Below are 23,220 nucleotides of genomic sequence, written 5' to 3'. Positions count from 1 at the left end.
TTAAGAAAACTGTATGCCTGAATAACTCCTCTGACCTAGAGCCGGCATCCCAACAGTAATGCTTACAAGAGGCTGAGAGATTGGCCCACGTGGCCACCCTGCTAATGACCTGCCACATAACGGGTCTCTGGAATGCGACCGCTGTGGCCTTGGCTCCGACAGCATTGGCATGCATGTTTGCCGGAAGCAGCTTGTGAAGCCCCTCATATACCTCCTTAATGGCTGCCACCATCCATCTTGCTATGTATGAGGTCGCTTGGAAGCCTGATATCTGGGCCTTGACCCGCCAAAGGTGATAGAACCCCAAATTGCAGAAGCTCTTGGTCCTCTCCAGATAGAACTTTAGTGCTCTACTAACATCTAAACAGTGCAGAACCCTCCGAGCATCATCCTTGGAGTCAGCAAAGAAAGTAGGGAGTACCATCGCCTCATTTAGGTGGAAAGCCGAGACTACCTTAGGAAGGAACGGGGGATGCGCTCTGAGGACCACCTTTGTCCCTGTGAAAGGTAGAGTACGGCTCGGAGGCCATAGAGCTCGGATCTCGCTGACGCAGCATGCAGATTTAAGACCCACCAAAAGGGCTGGCTTCATGGTGACCAGCCTGATGTCCATGGACGACATAGGCTCCAAGGATTTATGCGCCAAACATTATATTGAGGTCCCACACAGGGTGTGGCTTCTTGATGGGCAGGTAGAGCCTAGCGACAGGCATAGTAGCTAAGAGAACCATGGCCGCACAAGCCACCACAGAACTATCAGAATGATGCGGAGGGGCCAGGACTCTTATCTTGCATGATTGGCAGGGATGGCATAGGCGTTTATGCTGGTCCTCTGAATCTGTAACGTATCGCCCAGTGAGCCTTGACCCTGTCCCTGCCAGGATGCGAACTGAGGGCACTTCCTGTTGAACCAGTTGGCAAAGAGGTCCACCTGAGGATGACCCTATCTGTTGAAAATCTGCTGAAAGACCTGGTCGTTCAACTGCCATTCATAATTGTCCGCCCCCAGCCTGCTGAGCCTCTCCGCCTCCAGGTTCAACTCCCCCGGGAGGTGGATCGCCAGCAGGTGAATATTGTTCTCTAGGGCCCATTCCCAGATGCTGACCGAAAGGGTGCATAGAGGAGGGGACCTGGTGCCACTCTGCTTGTTGAGGCGTTGTCTGTCTGAATAAGGATCACTTTGCCACTGGTGAGCGGTAGGAAGGCCTTGAGAGCCAGCCAGATGCCATTCAGCTCTTACCAATTGAAATGTGCTTCCTATTCCTGCCGGGACCAAACGCTGAACATTGTGGTTGTCCAGGATAGCTCCCCAGCCCTCCAGGGACGAATCTGTGGTGATGGTAACGTGCGGTGCTGGTTGACTGAAGGGCTTGCCTATCCTCAGATTGCAGTCCATGCTCCACCAGACTAGGTCCTGATGTAAGAAGGGAGGACTGCTGATTAGTTCCGCCTGTGAACCCGCTCCTGATTCCATAAGTGTCATAAAGTCAGGGGCACAGGCATGCAGGGGTCGCATGCACAGTAGACCTGGGTGGACACTGTCCTGGCGCCTTTGGCGCCAGGCTTATGAACACAAGTAAACAAGAACATCCATTTAACACCAAAAAGCTTTTATTATGGACATCAGATGCATTAACCTTGAACATTCCATCTATTCTGCACTTACCAGCAGCTTAACGCTCACCGTCGCCTGAGGTCAGACCTGCTTACCTTTGAAGACCACCTTCCTGGACATCCTGCTTCCTGCCAGCATACGTACAAACTGGGGGAAGCTGTTCTTACCTGTCCATCTCTCCGGCGAACCGAGCATTCATCTTTACACTTTCCGGAACTATCCCATTCAACACGCCCCTGCCAGAAGTTGCAGGACGGAGAGCTTACCTTCCAATATTTAGGGGTAAGCTTTATGGGCTGGCATATGCTCACAGAAACCGTACTTTGGGGAGAAGGGTTTGAGAGGTACAACAATCACAGATTGGCGCACTCACACACTTATCTCCACGCAGAAGCAGTATCACCACGTAACACCGTTCACAGCTTTTCTACCGAGGGAGAGGCCTGAAGGGGGTGATTCAAGATCAGGGAGGGCTGCAACCATGCCCAAACGCCTCCGCAGAGACCAGGTGAGCTTATCAATAAGGCTGTGAAGTGCAGCTGTAATTTCCTCATCTTGAGTCTTGTGCAAGGTACCACCAAGGGACAAGACGCCATGATACCCAGAAGGTGTTGGAACCACCATGCTGAAGTCACCTCTGCTGAGAAAGTGAACCCTGGCCCTCCTGCTAGCTGCGATCTCATCATCCGAGGGAAAAAACTCTCTCGCATGTCGTATCCCAGATGAGGCCCAGAAACGTCAGGCTCTGCGCCTGTTCCATCTAAGACTTCTTGAGATTAATGGAGAATCCCACGTCGTGTAATGTGTTCATGAGGGCGGAGGTGTGATGGACCGCCTCTGGGGATCTCACCCTGACGAGCCAGTCGTCTAGGTATGGATAGACTTGGTGACCTTGGGCTCTGAGAAGGGCTGCCACTGCCTTCATAGGTCTGGTAAAGACTCTTGGGGATGAAGCGAGGACAAAGGGTAGAACTTTGTACTGGAAATGGAATCCCATGATCCTGAACTTCAGTAAGGACCAGTTGGGCTGCGTCTAAGTAAGCGTCCTTCAGATCCAGGGAGCACATCCAGTCTTCCCTGCAGAGTGTCTCCACATCAAGTGCTGGGGTAACCATCTTGAACTTTTGAAGTGGGGGTTAAAGGTTCAGGGTGGAAACGTCTAACACAACTCTCAGGCCAGCCTGGTTCATCTTGTGTTTGGTGAAAATCCTGGAGTAGAAGCCCCGACCCCGCTGGGAGGCTGTGACTTCTTCCACTGCCTGGCTCTCTATGAGCGATCGACTCTACACCAAAAGAGTTGCTGTCCCAATCTGTGTGAGTGGAGGAGAGGTAGCCCGTGGGACCGGTAGGCGGTAGCCCGTGGAAACTACTGAAAGGATCCAGCGATCCGCGAACTTGGCGCACCAATTGTATGCGTGGAGAGCAAGCCTGCCCCTCACTGGAGACACGTGGATCCGGAGGGGAGTGTCATGCCTTCTTTCCCTCTGAGGCTGAGGAGGGGAACTGAAAGAAGCCCTTATTTACCCGCCGCCTTGTACTGCTTGCAGCGGTGTTGGCTCGGAGAGTGGTCGGGCTGCCTGCACTGTCGCTCTTGGAAGGCCCGGAACCCGCCGAAGGCCCCGACCCTTGTCGGAACGCTGGTGCGTTTGACAAAGTCTTGGGCATGGACTTTGTAAGGATGGATAATGACTTTGCAGTCTGCAAACTGTTATTATCCAATTTCTCATCTGTGGAGGAATGGAAGAGGTCGCTACCCTCAAAATGAAGGTCCAACATGCGATCCTGGATGTCCGGGTTGAACTTGGTAGCCCGTAGCCAGGGTGTCCTTCACATGTCTGTGGAAATGCAGATGGCACGGCCTGAGGTATCAATATGCAAGACTGTGAACTCCATGATGTCCTGAGCTACCATCTTCGCTTCAGCCAGCCCTGCCTTGAAACGTGCCCGAGGGTGCACCAGAAGGAAGTCTGCGATTAGACCTTCTTTCCATACGCCCCCACGATCTTCTCCTCCTTGCCTAGCAGTGCCAAGGACGAGGTGGACGATGAGGATTGCGGCTTAGAGTATATGGAAGCTGTAGCAATCACCAAGGAGTGCGGGCCCAGGTGTGCTGACAACAAGAGTGCATCCCCCTCCAACTACCTATACTTGGTGTTGAGGCACCTGTTGGTGGGCTGAGCTGAATGGGGTTTCAGCCATCCCTTTTTGGCCGAGGCAACAACATCCTTCTGCATCAGAATACCCGTTCTAGCCGCGGGGTGTAGAGTGAGGACTTCAGCCAGGACCCCCACCTCAGGTTGTTCAACCTGGGATTGTGGAAGCCCCAAGTATTCAGCCAAACTTGCAAGTCGATCATGGGAGGCCTTGGCTGACGAGGGTGTGTCGGTTTCCTCCTCATCAGTGTCAACCCGGGTGTCTGACTGGTCTGGCACCAGTGGAGTACTGGGAGCCGTTGGCTGAGGTGTTGAGAAGGAGACTGCTGTGAAGGCTGCTGTGGAACGGCCTGAGCTGTAGGCGGAATCGAAAGGAGCCGGCGTAGGCAGCTGAGGCTGCTGGTGAGCCTGTGGCGCCGAAGCCATAGGCGGAATCACTATGGGTGCTGGCGGCGGGACTGGTGGACGCATGTCCCTAATAACATCCCGAAGGATGCAGCTCATCTGAGGGGACATCATCAGCATGAGCAACTTCACCAAAACCTGTCTTCACAGGCTGGTGCGGTGGCAGGTGATACTGACGGAGTCGCGGCTGGCTGCTGGGGCCTGTGCGCACTCTGCCTAGATAGTTGCAGGGAGTACCTGCCTTGCGATGTAGAAGGATAAGCTGTAGGCCACGTACCTGGTTAAGACCAGTACCACCTGGACACTCCATTGCCTACCTGCTGCCAAAAAAGTTTTGGTGTCTGACGAGCAGCCATTTTGTCAAGCGGCATGGTGCCTGGCTCGCTGGGACCGGCCTCCTGCTGGACTCTTGGCGGTGGATTTTGAGGCCAACCCTGCACCTCAGGACCAGACCTGGTAGGCCTAGAGCCCTTGGCGGAAAAGCACTAGTAGAGCTGCGTACAGGCGCCCCCTCAGGGAATAGCCCCTCGGGTGGAAACCCGGTAAAAGAACCTTGCAGTCCCTCAGAGCTGTCTGCGGTAGGATCTAGCAACCTCTCAGCCTGGTGTGCCTCGGTACTTGCGCAGGTGTCAGAACCTGAACGGTCCCTCCCACTCGGGCGTTTCCTAGGAAAGGAATCGCCATTGTGGGGTGCGATGGAAAAAAGCAGCCTTGCCTTGGCCCTTGACTTGTGCTTGATGAAGTTCTTCAAATCCTCTGGAGGTGACTTCTCGAAGCGCTCCCTCCACCTTGCTAACCTTCTCTTCAGAGCTTGTGGTGTAAGCACGTTGCATGCAGTACAGCCCGCCCAGCCGTGGTCGGGCCCAAGGCAGCAAAGGCACAGAGTTTGGGGGTCGGACGTGGAGAAGAGCCCCTCAAAGGCTGGACACTTGCTGAAGCCGAAGGACGTCGACATGCACCGGGGAGGAGCGTGGAAGAGTGAATGGAATTACAAGGCCAAAGCCAAACCTAGGAGCGCTAGTGAAAGTTCTCTGTTCCCGTCGACGCGGAAAAGAGTACAGAGAAGTGGCGCCGGATGGCAGAGTCAGGGGAGCGCATGCTCCCTAGGCCACACTCTGTGCGCGCCTCTAAATTTAAAGAGGGAAGAAGATTTTTTTCTGGTGAAAAAGGTTCCGTCTCCCGTCCCTAGGAGGGAGGCCCATACAGTATGGAGAAAAGTGGACGGGACGCAAGAGTACCTGGTTGATGGCACTAACCTGGGCCTAGAGCTGTGAAGAACTGTACTTTGACTCATCTCCCACGGCCTGCTCGAGCAATGCCTGGATTGAGTTCCGATCCTACCTGTCCCCACATGAACAATCACCTTATGAAAATTGTAAAAGTGAAGACCAATTGTCTCACACAAATGGTCAATGTCATCTACATGCCTCAATTACTGCAAGATATGTTGTCATGATGCACTAATTCTGTCTCTTTGTCAGAAATGATTGAATACTTTAACCACTATACTCTAATAACTCTGCCAATAAAAAGAAGCTTAAAATTATTTTTTCAAGGAAAGTAACAGAGCCTGTACAAAAAAGGTAGCAGGCGCCCCTCTCTAGAAGGAACATGGCATGATAACCTGTTAGTGGTTTTTACCCACTTTGAGAGTCCGCAGCATTCGCTTTTTGCTCACTGTACTTTTCACAAAGGAAGACTATCCATTTGCATATCAGTCTTTGTCCGGCCCAAAAAGGCACAGCTCCAGCTCACTGATGAGGCCCAACAAGGCTTAAACACGTGTCTGGGTTGCTCTTGTTCAAAGGAGGTTTGCCTGGCATTTCGGTGCTTGACTGCCCTTGTGGACGGGACAAAGACTGATATGCAAATTGCTATTCCTCCTTTGTTAAAAGTACAGTGAGCAAAAAGCGATGGCTGCGGACTCTCAAAGTGGGTAAAAACCACTGAACAGGTTATCATGCCATGTTCTAGAGAGGGGCGCTGCTACCTTTTTCGTAACAGAGCCTGTACCCCACCTTCCCAAACCCCTCTCCAAACCCCTCCTAACGCCCCCCCCGACCCCACCAACCATCTGCTATCCGCCTAAAGGTTTTGCGAAAAAAGGGTACCTGTCCTTTGAGCAATATAGCCACACTGTGCCTCCATGAATCAGGGCAGAGCTACTTAAGATCTTGCCTCTACACATCAGACCCCACCACTGCTGTAGCCGATCCCCCACCCTCTCCCCCCTCCTCCTCACTCTTCCTCAGTCGCACGCCTCTTCAAGTGGGTAGGGAGTTCAAGACTGCCGCTCCTGTTACAGAGCGTCTCAGAGTGGTACAGATTATTTATCCACTCTACATATTTTTAAAAAGGCAGTGGTGCCTCATCTCACTGGAACCTCCAATATTTTGACCACAGCTAGACAACAGCCCCATTGGTTTATCTTGCCATTGACAGACAGGACGTAGGTTTGTGGAACTCCAAAAATGTTACTAATCGGCACTGTCATCTGTTGCACCCATATGGGTGAGTTGGCCTCTTGGAGACATAGGAGGTGAACCACTGCAGGGTGGTTGGGTCATAGCCCAGGCATGTGGTGAGAATGTTGAAGGGGGCTTCATTGTCAACAGTATTGATGGTGGCAAAGGGGTAGAAAAGGATGAGTCAGCAGAGGTCGCCCTTTGCCCAGCATATGAAGAGTGTCACCAATGTGGCACTGATAACTTGGATGGTGGCAGTATTATTACTTTATCGCGACTGGAATGTGGGTTGGTAAACCTGTTGATTGTGCTGAGTGATCCTTTCATGCAACTGGATTGCGATAGTCTTCTCCATTACTTTATAGGGGTAAGGGAGATGCACAAGGGGCAGATTGTTGGTCCAGGCTACTGAAGTCGAGGGTATTGTGAGGAGCCAGAAATGAGACTCTGACACAAGGGATTCACGGCTTTGGTCAAAGACTTTTATAAAAATAAAAGGAGGGGTGGGGAAAATGCCTCATCCCCGCATTGGAGGAGTTTCCCTACCTAAAACCAAAGCTAAGGGTCTGTCAGTCAGTATGTCAAAAGCAAAACCGTCCAGTGTCCATCTGGCCCTCACACTCTAACAAAATAAACTCAGATGAAAAGTATGTCGTCTTTGGCCTTGAGTGGTTTATAAATGTTCAAAAGGAAAATGCGTAACTCCAGCTTACAGTTCCAAAAGAACAGAATTCCTTATTCCACAAGGTGGTTGGATCCCTTCCCCTGGATTTTTCAGCCCTCTGTTGTATATTCAAAGATAACAGTTCCTTGAATTTCTCTTTAATCCACAATGCAACTGTGCCATTAAAACAACTTGGCTCTTCATCTTGTTAGGATACCTGGTGTACTGTCCTGCCATGTTTTCACTCCTTTTTTCCACACAGCCTTTCACTAGTCCAGTTATATCCTTCTCATGACCCTTTTGGCTGATGTATTTCCTATACACTATTAATGTATTTCTTATTTCTTATACACACACTATCCTGGTGTACTTCCCTACCAGGACTATCCCATGTAAACAAACTCTTACTTGCCTGGTATACTATCCTGCCAGGACTTTCTTTAAATGTACACGCATTGCAGCTTTACTTTGCTTGTTGTATTATCCTTCCGGAGCTTTCCTCACGTGTACTCTGCACACACTTTTAAAGGGCTGTACTTCAATGTGTATTGCATACACTTACAGAAACGTCTTTCTTCTAGTTCACTTTCCCTTTAAACAAAAGGTTTAATATTTCCTTCTCTTTCAAGTTTTTCATTCATATCCTTTGCATTTACTCATCTTCGGCATGTCTGCCTGTACGGCTCAGTGTCCCTGCTTCCATTTCGGAGACTTACCGGCTCTCGCTGGTGTTCTTTATTTTTCCTGCGGTCAGCCGGTGGCAGTCGTTCAGCTTCTCTTCCCGTCCCTGCCGCCTTCGTTCCCCGGCCAACATGTTCCTTGTGGTACCTGATGGGTTCTTCTGCTTTTCGTTCGGCTTCGGCAAGGAAAGCACTGCCACTCCACACCTGCAAAAACTAAGGAATCTTGTGTTGTCTTTGGGCGATCTCGCAAGATGTCGCCTCTCGCGGTTAGCTTTTCACTTCGGTCTTCTTGAGCCGGATGGCTTCATGACAACCTCTGCAGCCCCACGGTCTCTCGGTCCGTCCCGAGAAATGCAGCCTTCTTCCATAAGCGCCTTCCGGCGCAGGCAACACTTTCTGGTTTGGCCCTGAATGAGGGAGTCTTCAGTTTCCTTTGGGCTGTGGCACTCTGGTGATGCCCAAAGTTGCCGCTTCTTTCTGGAGGGGGCAGACTGGTCCCTTATGTAAGAAACCTAAGGGTGTTCTACCGATTAGACCCCAACAATCCCTTATCCAGGTGGCCAGGGGAGGGCAGGCGCTCTCAGATCCCAACCCTGGGGGTGGACGAGCGAGGAAGATCACCTGGGTAGGGGAGCCCAGGGTTATGCTCATGGGAATGCCCCAGATGAGACGTGGTATTACACCGGGGAAGAGGACGAAGTCCCTGAGGCTTTTATAGGCTGTTCCAAATCAACCTCCCTTCCGCCCAGTGAATCTCCCTTACCAAAACCCAACCAAACCCTGTAGCAGCGAGAAACTACATCTCTCAGAATCCCTATCTTCTGGTTGCCTACCCGAATACTCCGTCATTCTTCTCTCCGTCCCACTGATTATTATTTCCCGAACTCCCATTCTGCTTTAACCAAACACCACCGTTCCCACAATCGCCCCTATTCATTTCACAACAGTAATCCCGGTCCTTCCCTAGAAAAATCTTCAAACTTTAATTTATTACGGATGTTTCCCATTTATTTCACAAACCCTACAAATCTCACCCCTTCGGGTTTACCAACCCCACGCCCCCCTTAACGAACTAGGAGGTAGGTAGAATCCCCAGGGGAATACGAGGGATATCATTCCTTATGAAAGCCGGCTAGCGGGTCCCAGTTTTGAAGCAAGATGGACTAACACCAGAACTGCATACCTGACAGGTCCCAACACAAGGGTCAGGCAGAGTCAGGCAATTGCCAAAAACTACATACACCCGACTGCCCTTTCTCTTCCCCCATAGGGATAAAAGGCGAAGCGCAAGAACACACTCAAAGCAAAGTTGAACGCACAAGGAAGCAGCCATTCCAGGGCAGTAGTTCAAACGGAGGAGAAAGGGGGCGAGACCTGAAAGGACAATAAGGAGGGAGTTGCGCTTGCCCTTTTCAATCCAGACCGCAAAGCCTCCGATGAAAGCAACATAAGACCGAGAATCCCTGCTGGTAGATGATGTGATGGATATCAGCGGTACATGGCACCCTCCCGCACTGATAGCCAGGACGGGGGAGACATGGTTGCCATTGTTGCACCATCCTCGACTTCAGTGGCAAAGGAACCGCCAACAAGCTCAGCACAGTCGGTGAGTCGGAAGAGTCTGATAGTCAACCGGACTGTGTTAAGCTGAAGGTTGCAGTGGCAACAGTAAGAAGATAAATAGATATGAGGTCTTTTGGGAAAAATTTGATACCAGAGAGAGTGGTCCGGCACCACGTGGGCGCTCAGTCGAAGGTCTCTGGCTGGTACCTCTCTCCTGAACAAAGACTGTTGAACATTGTAAAAGAAACTACAAGTACAAAGAGGCCATAGGGAAGGCCGGTATAAGGTGTTAACATGGTCATACAGGGGTGGAGCCAAATCCTTTGTACACTCGAAAGTCCTTGACACATTGCAGAAGTTTTGTTATTGTATTGCGTTTGTGCCCGGCTGATGGGAACGCCGTACGACCTGTGAGGATATGAAGCCCGCGTTTGCCGTAGGCCAACAGAGTGACCCAGTGAGGCATGATCGCCCTTCGGAAGTCTCTGTTTAAAGTTGGCAAAGTGTTATGGAGTTCTGAGGGGGAGCTAATGTGAATATTGTGCGATTCGTCAAAAAGACATTAAGGCTTATGACTATTATAGAAGAGAAAAGCAAAGCAAAGTGAACTGTGATACTGGGGCACATGTGTACCAGACAGGGATGCCCGAGACTTCATAGTGATGATAGAACTATGTGAAGCCTGACTGGGGGCTTAAGAGAAAGCCTGACTGGGGGCCGAGAGCTGGACTTGGGTAAAGGTAGAACCAAAAGGGGTCTAGAATAACTTTCTTGTGAACTGCATTAAAAATGGCAAAGTGAACCTGACGGAGGGACGCCAGAAGAAAGCCAAGGGAAGTGAATCCTGCATGGTGTCAAAACACCTGTGAGCATTGTGATGACAAGTGTGAACCAGACTAAGGGATGTCCACAGTGAGTGGTTGGTCTGAACCAGACTGAGGGAGGCAGAGGATTTGAGAGAAGGATTAGAGCCCGGCTGAGGGGGATCCAAGGGTGAAAGGTACTCACCCAACATGAAGATTACCAGAAGGAACTTTTAATGTATTGTTTTGGCGTACCCGGCCCTCTGAAGCAAGAGACTTTGCATGAAAAGAGACTTGGGCACAAGTTGCTGATACTGAGAAAAAGGAACTGTAAGCTTGTGCCAGAAAAGCCTAGGAGTGTGCTGGACTCGAGAATGCCGCCTTGTCCCGTGCTAAAAACGTGGTTAAAGGAGACCTTGGCCATAACATCCTGTCTTATTTTGTGAACACTGCTTTCTTTTCTTGTGAACAGTATCCCACACTCTTTTGTAGCATAGCAGTAAGGATTGGCAATCGTTTGTTGTATAGGCCCTTTTTATTTGAATAGACTCCACTAGGATTGCATTATTTGATGGTTGTAGCTTGCTCCCATCTAAGATTTAGGTTTAGATTAGGCGTTTATCACACCCTTTTTAAAGTTTAATTAACACCCTTGAACTGTGATCACTTGTGTCTGTCTTACATTGATGCCATGCCTTTCTTACACCTTGGTTCCTCCAGCACTTCTCAGTTACCCAAAAGCAGTTGGGGTGCAAAGAATCCCCTTCTCTCTGGCCCAAACAGCAGTCCACAGCTCCTTCTCCTGTAACATGAATCCTGCAGCCAGGTCCTCCAGGGAGGGCCTCTCTCACATTGACCGAGTCCTTCCTTGCGTTTATACTGGCTCTGACCAATAGGATTTTGGGAAAGACTAGACTGCTGTATGTTGTTCTTACAGATAATCTTCATCCCTCCATTCTTCTCCCTCACCACAAAACTGATCTTATAACTCTTGTGATTCATTGGGGATCTTCCTCATTACAGTACTGGGAAAGTGAACCTCATTTCAGGATACTCCTATTCTTCCTTGTCCCAGTACTTTTTAAGGGAATGCTTTGATAAGTAAAACCCATGAGTCCATTAGGGAAGGGATAGTTCTTAAGGTTTTAAGAAGGGGATTTAGGGTCCATCAACTGGCGGGGATACCGTGTCTCAACCGAAGAGGTCGTGTCACTACCTTGCGGGTTGCTCCTACCCCCCACCCCCAATCGGATCCTCCCTCATATAGCCGCCTCGAGGATCAGGTAGCGGCTGCTGTCCCCTGGCCACATTGGGAGAGGTCACGGCTGGGAAAGGAGTGATGACACAGTGAGATTCATCACAGTATGTTTCTTAAGTGTGGGCAGGGGGTTCCAGGATCTGACCAGTTTTCAAAACATCAGGGAAGGTGCCTTGTGTAAGGGATGCTGTGAGGACTTTGAGAAGCGGGGAGTGCTTCCCCGGTGCTGGACTACACTTTCACATTACTTTCAATATAAAGTCTATCTTAACATCCAACATTCATGATAACTCGCCACTATACAGTTAATAAAAACGGAAATGTGGCTCACTAGAACCAACTTAGTTTGCATAAGGAATACAAGTCATTCTTGAGTGACTACAAAGTGCCTATGTTAGAGAACCATTGTTGCAGGAAGGTGGCATTTTCTTCAGCATAGGAACCAGACAAGTTACATTTTTATGAAGCAGGGCCCAGAAGAGTGATGGGGAAGCCTAGGGATCTACGCCTAAACTCATTTCCACAGAATGTTTGCCTGACCTGGGTCTTTAGTTTAAAATACATAACCAAACGTTCATGTCGAAAGGATTCTCAGTTTCCAACAATCCCACTATTTATTTAGTTTTGTCCCACATAATGACCTGATACTCCACCTTTCTCCCATTCCAGCTATGCAAACTAAAAGCACGCTGTATTAGGAGAGCATTTTCAATGAAAAATCTAATTTCGGTACTTTTCATTTAGTTGATGTGTGCAGGTGGCTTAGTTGATCTGTGTGTTGGAGTGTATGGGTTGAGAATATTAGTACAGGATGTTTCGCACATATGTCAGGAAACAACGGAGTAAAGTAACACTAGGGCACATAATGTGGGGAGAAAAAACAAAAATACTCTGGACCTCACACCAGAGGCATAGGAGGGAATGTTCACCCCCCCTATGATAACTATACAATATTAATTTGGGGTGCTCAGTTTAGATTTGTGCATTTGATTTGCCTGCTCCGTACGTATACGTATCCACCCCTCCAGCCACCACTTCAAAAAACTACCATCAGCATTTTGGCAAAACATGAAAAATATAATGACTTAACAATCGAATGCTCAAGAATAATCCTGAACCCTGGTCAAGAATACTTTACAACATATTTAGCATGGTACTCGCATTGGGAATTATACCACTGTCCTGGCGGCAGTCAATTATAGTGCCTATATTCAAGAAGGTTGATCAGTCAAGTCCTATGAACTATAGACAGATCGCTCTTCTTGATGCCCCTGGCAAAATTTTTGCCCAAATCTTGCTGAATTTAACAAATGGACAGCACGTCATCAACGCAATTGTTTCCAAACAGGATTTATTCGAGGATTGGGAACCGCGATCAATCTGTTTATGATTAGTGCCATTCAACAGACACTTCTCCCTGGGGTAACCGCTTTAATATGGTCTTTGTGGACTTGGTCTGCATTCAACTCCATGTCACGTGAGATGTTGTTTGATAAATTGAGGAAGGCAACTTGCCCTACACATTTATGCGAACTAATCGAAGCTCTACATATTGACACTCAGATTAGAGTTCGCATAACCCTACAAGGAGACTTAACAGTTAAGATCCCAACCTTTCGTGGGTTAAAGCAGGGATGCATTCTCGCATCAGCCCTTTTTAATTTTTTTATATTTGATATGTCAAGTGATTTTGATACCATCAATAGTGACGAACCTAAAATAAATGGCCAACAGATCCCTGCTCTTTTTACGCAATTATCTGATTTTAATATCTAAAACCCCTCAGGGGCTGCAAAGGCTATTAAATGCATCAGCAACCTATGTAGATAGTAAATATGTTGACAATCTAGCAAAAACAAAGATAATGGTATTCAATGAGAATGGAAGGAATAGATGAACATGAGTATGGACTATGAAGAATGTCAATTTAGAGGGTACATCAATATATCTACCTTGGAGTCGTGATCAGTGACAATAAACGTACTAAATCTTATGGCACAAACTTGGATAGGAAACTTCAGACTGCAATATCGCAAACAACTATTATGAAGAGATATGGGAAGTTTACCCTAAATTCAGTTATCACCTTTTTTCTTCAAAAAATCTGCCCTATCTGCTGTATGGTGCTGAAACCAAGCTGATATTGAATGAAAACAGACTCCTGAAATTTGAAGGTAAATACTGGCGATGCACTCTGAAGTTACCTAATTGCGTGCCTGCCGTATGGGTAAGGCATGAATGTCGGCTGATTTCATTATATGCTAAATATAGATGGCAACTTATATCATTATTCAGAAAGTGTTTGCTTGCTCCTAATTCACAAATGCTCCTGAGTATCATAGCCAAATGTATGTTTAGTTCTCTGCAGTATTTTGTCCGTAAACGGAGAGATCCGGTCATCAATACTGTGTGATATAGAAGTTACTATACAACTCCTGATGGAAAATCCATGTCGAGTAAAAACCAAATTGTTTGAAAAAAATTGGATCTCTACTAGAGAGAAATGTATGAAGTATAAAACCTACAATTACAATCCATTTCAAATAAAAAAATATGGTACTATGGAGAGCTATCTGCAAAAGTCACCTTCAGTTAAACATGGCAACGACTTCATGAGGTTTAGGTTTGACTTGTGGCCCACTAGAGAGATTCAATTCCGACGGCATCTCATCAAGGAATGTGAAAATGTTTGTTGATTCTGCAAACTTGCACAATCTAAAGAAACACTGAAGCATCTGTTAGTTGAATGCCCAATGCTTATGGAATTGTGCATTTTAAGAAATTGGTTGACAATCGGTACACATTAACGAGAGAAGAATTATGGGAAAAACAGCTTGTAGGTCAGAAGCTAATACGAATTGCTGTCCTAAACTACATGTACGCATTAAAATTAACATAAGTATATGGAAAAGGTATCTTACAAGTCATTATGTGATTTTTGATAAAACAGATTTTATTATTTTATATGATGAAAAGAAATGAAAAGAAATTTGTAAAGTTGATTTATCAGTTGAATCAAATAAAATAAAAAAAATAATAATGTCCTTGTACCTCAACAAGGAGGCTAAGAAAACAGGTCAGTTAGGTCAACTAAAGGAGCTCCACGGGTACAACGTACAGCCACTCCACAAAGCGTGCAAGGTTTATGGAATTGTGTGAAAATAGCAAAGCGGCAAAAAAGTGCACACCTCCCACCTTCTCTGGTTTGCTGAGACAATACAGTTTATGTATAGGCTAAAAGAGATCATGCAGGTACCATTGGAGCACATCTTTAAAGAAGGTTTGAGTAGTTGCTATTAAGCCAAGATGCTTGTGGTTAAGATCTGTAATACATTACATGTGTAAACTGTTGCGTTTACACTGAGAATTCCTCCCTAACTGCACACGCCTTATCTGGAGGCCCTCTAAACGGATGGGCATGACTGGCGATACACAAAAGCGCAGCACTGCTGTAGGGGTGGAGTGGTTGCCTCAGATGGGTTCAGAAATATTCAGATGATCTTGAAATGTCCTTAGCTGGAATCCCCCGCATCAAGAGAAAAATAAATACATTACAGGAGAATTGTGGCGGGTCAGTTTGTAAAATTATTGAAATAAAATTAGTCCTGTTTTTACTAGCCTGGTTCAAGGCTTACCATTCTTAATCAAGCACATAAGTGGGGAAAAAAAATAATTCTTCTAAAACAATCAAGCTTTTGAGGGCACGGATGTCTACACATGGGCTTGGTAAAGGCAGGGGAAGATTACTAAAACGCTTTCGACAGGAGCACTGCTGTTCCCCCGACTGGACAGAGTGCAGATTCCTATAATTTCTAAAAAATTATAGAGCTCAATAAATGAACCGATACCTAGGCATGGGAACAAGTTCTCAAAATGCTGCGATGCTGCAGCACAGACAAAATTAGTCATTGTATATATGGAAATCAATGAATTGAGAAGCATGGTACAAAAGAGGCAATTTACCTGGGGGTACTGCTGCGGTCCGGGAGGGTATTGCTGCTGCGACACAGGTCTCTGTCCAGGAACCGCAGACTGGGGTACATTCTGGTAACCTGGTGGTAATGCTGGATATGAATATCCAACATGTCTGTTCATTTTAGGATTCTGGGATGGAGGTGGTGGAAGCTGTGTTGAAGCTACATGTCAGGAAGCAAAAGAAACGGCTGAAAGATTAAAAGAATAAATACTAGGCAACGCAAATATTCCCATTTACAAATGTGAATTGCTTTCATCTTCATCTGATCAAACATCCTTAACTAAGGTGAATGCGTTCCAACATCGTTTAAGATGTATTCACATGCATCTCCGACTACCCAACTACAACACACAGACAAAATCAAAGTGGACATTCATTTGTAAAATCTTCCACACGGACTGCAACGGCGAGTTTTTTCATACTTCCAAGGATGAACAGGCATATTAACTCAGATTTTTGCAGTGACGTTTAGAATTATGCTCATTTAAACGGTGCAGGAATAGATATATATATATATATTTGTTAATGTTGCAGTACATCAGAAAATGGCACATTTTCACAAGTGGTTCCAAAAGGAACGATCTACCGATTTGACTTACACTGGGAAAAGTACAAATAAATAACCCTTACCCATATAGCCGCCACCTTCAATTGCATCGTAGCTGTTTTGAACTAAAGACCCATCATTCACACTACCAGCAGGAACTGATCCTGAGACGGGGGAACAAAAGTTTGGGGTTTACAAGGTGTCTTGATAAGAAAATCACAAAAAAGCAATTGTACTGACATGAGACCTAGCACGCAAACAACTTTTTGGTGCTTGCGACTAAAGGCTATGAAAACTGTCGGCAACCTTAGAGCACACATTTTAGCATAATGTAGTAAGCTCACCTGACCAAAAGTTAATGAAGTACTATATAATAAATAGGTATAACAGATAAAAGCTTGAAACAAAATGTTGAGGTATAGGAAGCAGAGTAGTGGTAACAAACAAGTACTTTTTAAATTAATGTCCTTTCACTACCTTTTTAAAAGCAAATGGTGGTGCATGAGTACCTTGGGCCAAATGCTTCACAATTTGGCTTTGGCCATAACCTCTGGTGTACGCTGAAAGAAATTGGACACCTGTTGCCAGTGGGATTTTGCACTAGAGTTCCAAACTTCGGATGTTTTTAATGGCATCCAAAGATGCATTTTCCAAACACACACTGCAAGTGTGACAAAAGCATCCGCTCCGTCTCCTTGAAGCCAGATATGAATGATTATATTGCATGTGAGAGGCTGACAGTGCCCTCACAAAACATCCAAACGGTAATATCACTAGAAATTAAAGGCAACCATCTAGTAATTCAAACGCCAAATTGCCTCATTGAATTGGTGCTAACCACCTTTATGTACAGAAACCTTTCAGACCGGCCACACTGTCTGGTATTTGTGGAGGCATACGTAGCATGCCAGTTACATGACCAGCAACGCATTCTTCTGGCAGAATAAAGCTTTTTCACATTAGGGTGACTTAAGAATACATTTCTGCCTGCAAAAACATTTGTCTGAAAGGCAATAGTTTTACTGCGGACTGTTAGAATGGATTTCTAAACGCTGTCCTGATGGACCGAAGTTTAGGAGGCTAGTTTAGTCAAACAGATGAACCTACTGGACAAGCCAGACCAATCACGGTAGCTTGATAGGCGGTCAAGACTAAATCTCAGCAGGGGTGGGAGTGATCAGAAGCCCACAATAAGCGCCACACTTAGATGGATTCTTAACTTTAGCCTGCGTCACACCTAGATAGGATTGTGAATGTTACCAAGTGCCACACGTAGATGGAATCATGATCACTAGCCTGCCTCACATCTAGATAGAATATTGAAGATTAGCAAGTGCCAAACTCAGATGGAATAGTGAATGATAGCAAGCATCACACCTAGACATAATAGCAAGGACAGCAATGCCAACTAACCAATCCACTAACAATTTCACCCCTCTGCATACACCTATCCAACTATAGCCAAACACAACCACAAACCTACAACACAACAATCCGCACAAACTTCACTGCAACAAAACAAACCACACAGACTCGCACAACTGCACATGACTACTACCAACCGTAAAACACCCCAAGCCCAGCCAACGGACCCACTGGGCTGAGGCTGCCAACAGCACATCACTGCTCTCTTACAATTTTCCAGCTTATTCCCACTAACTCACACCCACTTCCCTTTTCACTGCCGCCAGAGCACCCGGGAAACACTCCGGTGGTGACAGTATGTGGTACAAATATCCTTTAACATTAACACCACAGTAACGATACCACAGAATACTGTTAGATAGGTATATATCAAAAATATCTATACATTTATTTTAGGCCCAATAAAACAAAACGAATAACCAAACTAATAATGCAACAGTTACCACACAAGCATATCACTTTGCAACATATATACAACTACTGTGTGTTAGGTAAGTCCAACTGATGTGGGACTTTACAAGACTTATCCGCTTGGTATTAGTGACCAAACCTTTAACAGAGGACTGTATTACACAAGTCTGTAGAGTGGCTGAGCAGCCAGGCGTATCTTAGAAAGGGTACTGTGAGCTGTAAACAGTACAATGAAATCAGTAATCAAAAGTATTCAAGTAAACACTTACACCCTTAAACGTTATATTAAAATATATACACACACAAAGCAAAATAATCACACTAGGTTATGCAGCAACTAATAGTAAAGTAGAATTTCAGAATCAAGTTATTCAAGTAGCAATAATGCATGCAAGTAAACTCTTTTTGAACTAAAACATTTCCAGCACACAGAGTGAAAACAGTTAAGGTCAGTAGTAGCACTTATGGTTCACCATACAATATTGAGTTTGAAGGAAAAGTGTTAAAGTAGAATAGAACACTGTAGCACTGTAACAATAGTAGTTTCTCCTAGAGGTTTGCAGTCAGTCTTATCCCAGCAGTAGTGTAAAACAATTAAAACCTGTAAGGGAACAAGCACTGCCAAAGCCAGTAGTGTTCATAATGGATGCCTTTAGGGAGCCAGGACAGTCAAAGTCAATACGACAGTTCTAGTTTTGATGCAATCTTCATAGAAAAAGTTTGTTGAACAGTCAGTAGTTCATTGAAGAAAAATCCCGGAGATCAAGTGAGCCTACTTGATGTGCACAAGCTGTTAGGCCTGCACAAGTGAATTGCAGTAATTCAAAAAGATAAAAAGGAGCACTCCCCAAGGTAGGAAGCAGTAGATTTGGCTAAAGGTGGTTAAACCCAAAGCCCCACAGTACCTTAGATTTGAAGCAGATGTTCAAGTGGACTTGCTTCATGATGCAGCGATGCAGACCCTTGTTCCCGGACCGGATGTCTGGACTGCCCCAGGGAATGACAAAGACTTATAGGTTTTGGAAATGTCTCCTCTGTGAAAGATGGTGAACTAACGAATCTGGGTATGTCTGGCAGAGAGACTCCCAGGACCCCCTGCCCCCCCATATTAATTGGCAGCTTCTGCGGCAGCACTCTCGATAGGGACTCTGCAGCAATGGATTTCACTCGTTTCCGTGACTCTTATTGGTTTTGGTGCCTTTTTCTCAGTGCACAAGAAGAACGAATATCCCTGGTTGGAATTTCCTCAGTCCCTCTGTCCTGAGCTATGGTGATGGAACTCTGGGCGAAGATTTCTTGCTTCTGTACACTCACGGATGCTTGCAAAGTTTCAGCCGTAATTGTTCTTCGGAAGACGTTGCACTCGTCAATGTTCCAGGTACCCAGAGTATTGGGAAATTGCAGCCCAGAAAAGTCACAGCGACTCTGGGGTTGGCCCAGAACGATAGTTGGTCGCACCAGCCTATGGCGGGGGGAGGGGAGGGAGGGAATCCTTGGCTGAGCTTCCCTGTTGATGGGAAAACTGGGTCAGCATAGCTGAAAGGCTTCACTTGTGCTTTCGTGGTCCTGGAAGGTGCTGCTGGCTTCTCTGCATCTTCCTCGGATTTGATGTCCCAGTGGCTGACTGCCTGTAGTCCCAAAACCCTCGCCTAATATGCAACATCACATTCATTCACAGCACTAAGCTGTCAATCACACATTGAGGGGGAGGGGGATCGTCTTCTAGGACAGCTAAACGCCCAGTTGGTACTTGTTTCAGCCAGGCATGCCCACAAACAAAAACCAGTGCAGTTTCGGGCTGCTCCCTCACTTCCTGCCTTCCCAGACACACTGGAGCATGGGTTGGCTTCATGGCTGAAGCCTGCCAAAGGCAAAACACACAATGGACTCAAACCTGATCTAAACGACAGAGTAAAAGTCAAGAAGGAACGAACAAATGAGAAATGGCAATTTTGGTTAAATGGTCACCCCTGGATGCTGTACTAAGGGGGTGCTAAGACAAATTAGGCATTAGGCAGTCTTCATGATGGAAACCCCAATTTATTCAGTCCAGACCTACGAAGTGGGGAGCCTTGTGCTCAATGTAAAGCAGTGCGTAAAAACGTGCAGTCGTGCGTTATGTGAAGACGGTACCTTTTCAAGATGCTGGGACTGATAGGCAAGGGTCCTGAAGGGGGTAGAAGAAGTTCCAATCACCAGGGAAGGGTCTGCCCTGGCAGACAGCAGGTTCTGACTTTCGAAACAGGCCAGGGGCGGGCTATCTCTGGCAAAGAGGATCCCAGGGAACCCTTGTGCATAACAAATGGATGAGCCAGTCACAACACAGTGACGGCCAAGGCTTGCGGTGTGACACACTCTCCTAATTGGCGACCCAGAGGCCTATGAAATTTGGCAGGAGAGTGTCAAGAACCACAAGCTAGGGATTCCCAAACTTGAAACAGCGGCGCTCCTATGCAGTTTCCCGGGACAGAACTGGTTAGTTCACTGGACGGCCCAGGAACACTTAAGAGAAGTCTCTTTTGACAGGAAATCAGGAGACGCAAAGAGTAGTTGTTCCCACTACTCAAATGGGTCGAAGCGCCCTCGCAGGCCTTCTAGGGTCAAGAACAAAACATGGGTTCCGACGGCACTGCAGCGGGCTCAGGGTGCCAAACCTTCCAGCTTGTCTCCGCTGGGTCCTTGGGTCTGCTTCAGCTCACAGGATACTTCGCTCCTTCTGTAGTTCAAGATGAACCACTGTAGATCGACCTGGAATGGATGCAGGGCCCCTTCTCTTATCCAAAGTTCGATGCATCAAATCTGGACAACCAATAGAAGATCTGCTCCCTTGCATGCACACCAGCCATTGTCCAATCATGGTCCACGGTGGTCTTTATGTATTCATGCACACGGGACATCCTGGTACCAGTAGTGTGGATTGGAACCAGACAGTCCCAACCTTCTTTCTGGGAACTAGCACACTTGACATACAGGAGACCATGAAAGATGCGGTTTTCGCGGGAGGCTGCATGCCCAACTAAGGAAGTCCTGGGTCAGGTGGGGGGGACGGGGGCAATGGACAAGATGGCCAAAGGACAGAACAAAAGACTTTGTGGCACAGCCATTTTCGGCACTAGCCACGATCATGATCCATCCACGGTAAACGCGGTTGGTTCGCTAAAAAGAAGCAAAAATACTATTACAGTAAACTGCTGCCACCTGTTCGTCCTAGGCACACTTGTACATTCACCAAAAATTCCTTAGAGCATGTCTAGGGCCATACAACAAAAGAACCCCAGTGCACGAAAAAATGATACTCTTTGCGCACTGATAAAAAGTTACCAAGAAATGGCAACCTAGTAAGAGACTAAGGGAAACTGTTACCCAGTACTGACAGCCTTAAGGACGTGTCAGTTTCCCCATAACAAATTAGCAAAAGCCCAGGGGAGCGCAGCTGAAGGCTGTGCTCCACTGAAAAAAAGTCAGGTTAGGATAGTCAAACAAAAGCAAAAAACTTTGGGGGGGTCCATAATATGGAGGGAACATTGTAGACCCTGGTGCATTAAAAGCTGAACGAAGTGCCGTCTGACAATATTCTTTCTATATCAAACAGCATCCCAGCACACAACTCTAATTAAAACACTTGTCGGATTACAGTTTTCGGTTTTGTATGGAAAAGTTAAAGACTAAGTAAAAGTTGTAATGTACAAAATATGGGAATGAGGAACATGATTGCATATCGTGGGTTATTGTTCCTGCTCATTTCACTATGAAGGACCCACAGCAGGGTTTCAGTATTGCCCCACAACTAAAGTTCTGAACAGCTGCAAAACCAGGCGAGGGCCGAGGGGTGCAGCTGGGAGTGTGGATGGGGGTGGGGAGGGAGGGTCTCAGGGAATTTTGACCTGTGGCTGTGTGGACTATGGTAGCAGCGTTTGAGGCTTGTGGGAGACAATGGACTAGACTTCTGGGAGAAACTACCAGGCAGGGTTCGAATTTGAGGGGAGCTAGGAGTTACGCATCTCCTGCCTCTAGCATAGTAGAGCCCGGTTAGCTTGAAACCCACAGCTACCAGGAGTTACTTTTGGCTACTAGGGCCAACTGGTGCCTTCCAAACATGTAAATGTGACATTAACTGAGCATTTGAGAATGTTAATAAAAAAAGACTTTGAAGACATCTAATAAACATTTAAACAGAATGGTTCATACAAAAGGGACAAAAAGTTAAAGGAGCATCTCTGGCATCTCCGGGTTCCCCTCCTGCCTCCAGGGTGATATCCGACACCCAGGAGCTAGTTTTAGCTCCTGCTCATTTAATCTCAATTTCGAACCCTGACAGTTATTCCTGCCACTGCCCGGATCACCTGATGACACAATCTAATGCCCCAACCGGCTTTGCCCTGAAGGGTAAAAGGCCCAGCTGGCAACTGAGCACAGTACCTGTGAAAGTTAATGAGGTTTGAGATGGTGCTCAACCTACAATCGGAGGAAGTTGGAAGGGTTGCCTAGGCTCTTCATATCTCCAGTAGTAGCTTCTCCAAACCAAAACTTTGTGCCTTGCATAACCTTCAGCACCTTACTTGTGGTAATGAGTGGAGTTATCCAGACTTCCCTCTTCCTGCATCTACCAATTCCCAGATCCTTATGGCACATATGTTAAAATGTATAAGGGAGTGGGCCAGAGAGGGTCGGACAGTGGCAATGTCAGAATGTGAAGAGGGACCGGTTTGCAAGAGGCTAGTCGTAGGAGCATGGGGAGGCCACAAGTTTCTGGGCCTTTTCCATGCATTTCTAGGAGTCCTGATGCTTTGTACTCAATTGCCTTTTTTGCACGCTTTGCTATACGATGCCATAAACTGCTATATGTAGGGTAAGGTAGGTCTGCACATCGAGGTCTCGGAATGTTCCTCACACCAACAAGCTTAAATTCCACACACAATGACCAATTGAAGATACTTCCCAACAGACATCAAACATCAGCACACTACACCTCTACAACCAACCTACATACGTATTTACAGCTTCTTGGACCAATGCATCCTATCACCACGGGCACACAAGGCTCCCCCTTCAGACACAAACGCCCAGAACACTTAGAAAAAGATCTGCCTGTGGAGCTCAGGCAACACCTGGATTTCATGCATTAACAGCAGCAAAGCCATCTTCCAGATTCCCCTCTCTTTCCACTGTTACAACCCCCTCTATCAGATCAGGCGGAATGCCTGCAGGCCATACAAATGGCAGTAGAGCACAGTATAAATCCTAATAACTTA

General features: G+C 46.8%; 1 protein-coding gene across 1 annotated transcript in view; it reads right to left on the bottom strand.

The window, feature by feature from the left end:
• SEC24A (SEC24 homolog A, COPII coat complex component) overlaps positions 1-23,220 on the bottom strand; it is a 1,330,430-nt gene that overhangs the window by 974,720 nt on the left and 332,490 nt on the right. Inside the window, exons 4-5 of the mRNA XM_069652570.1 lie at positions 16,216-16,296; positions 15,573-15,745 (exon numbers count right to left, since the gene is read on the bottom strand). Of these exons, the coding sequence (XP_069508671.1) occupies positions 15,573-15,745; positions 16,216-16,296 (254 nt within the window). The remainder of the gene's footprint in view (positions 1-15,572; positions 15,746-16,215; positions 16,297-23,220) is intronic.

The sequence above is a fragment of the Ambystoma mexicanum genome, chromosome 3p (assembly GCF_040938575.1).
Source record: "Ambystoma mexicanum isolate Mex_15411 chromosome 3p, UKY_AmexF1_1, whole genome shotgun sequence".
NCBI classification, from domain to species: domain Eukaryota; kingdom Metazoa; phylum Chordata; class Amphibia; order Caudata; family Ambystomatidae; genus Ambystoma; species Ambystoma mexicanum.
The sequence above is the reverse complement of the archived record's forward strand: the minus strand, read 5'-3'. Positions and strand labels throughout refer to the sequence as shown.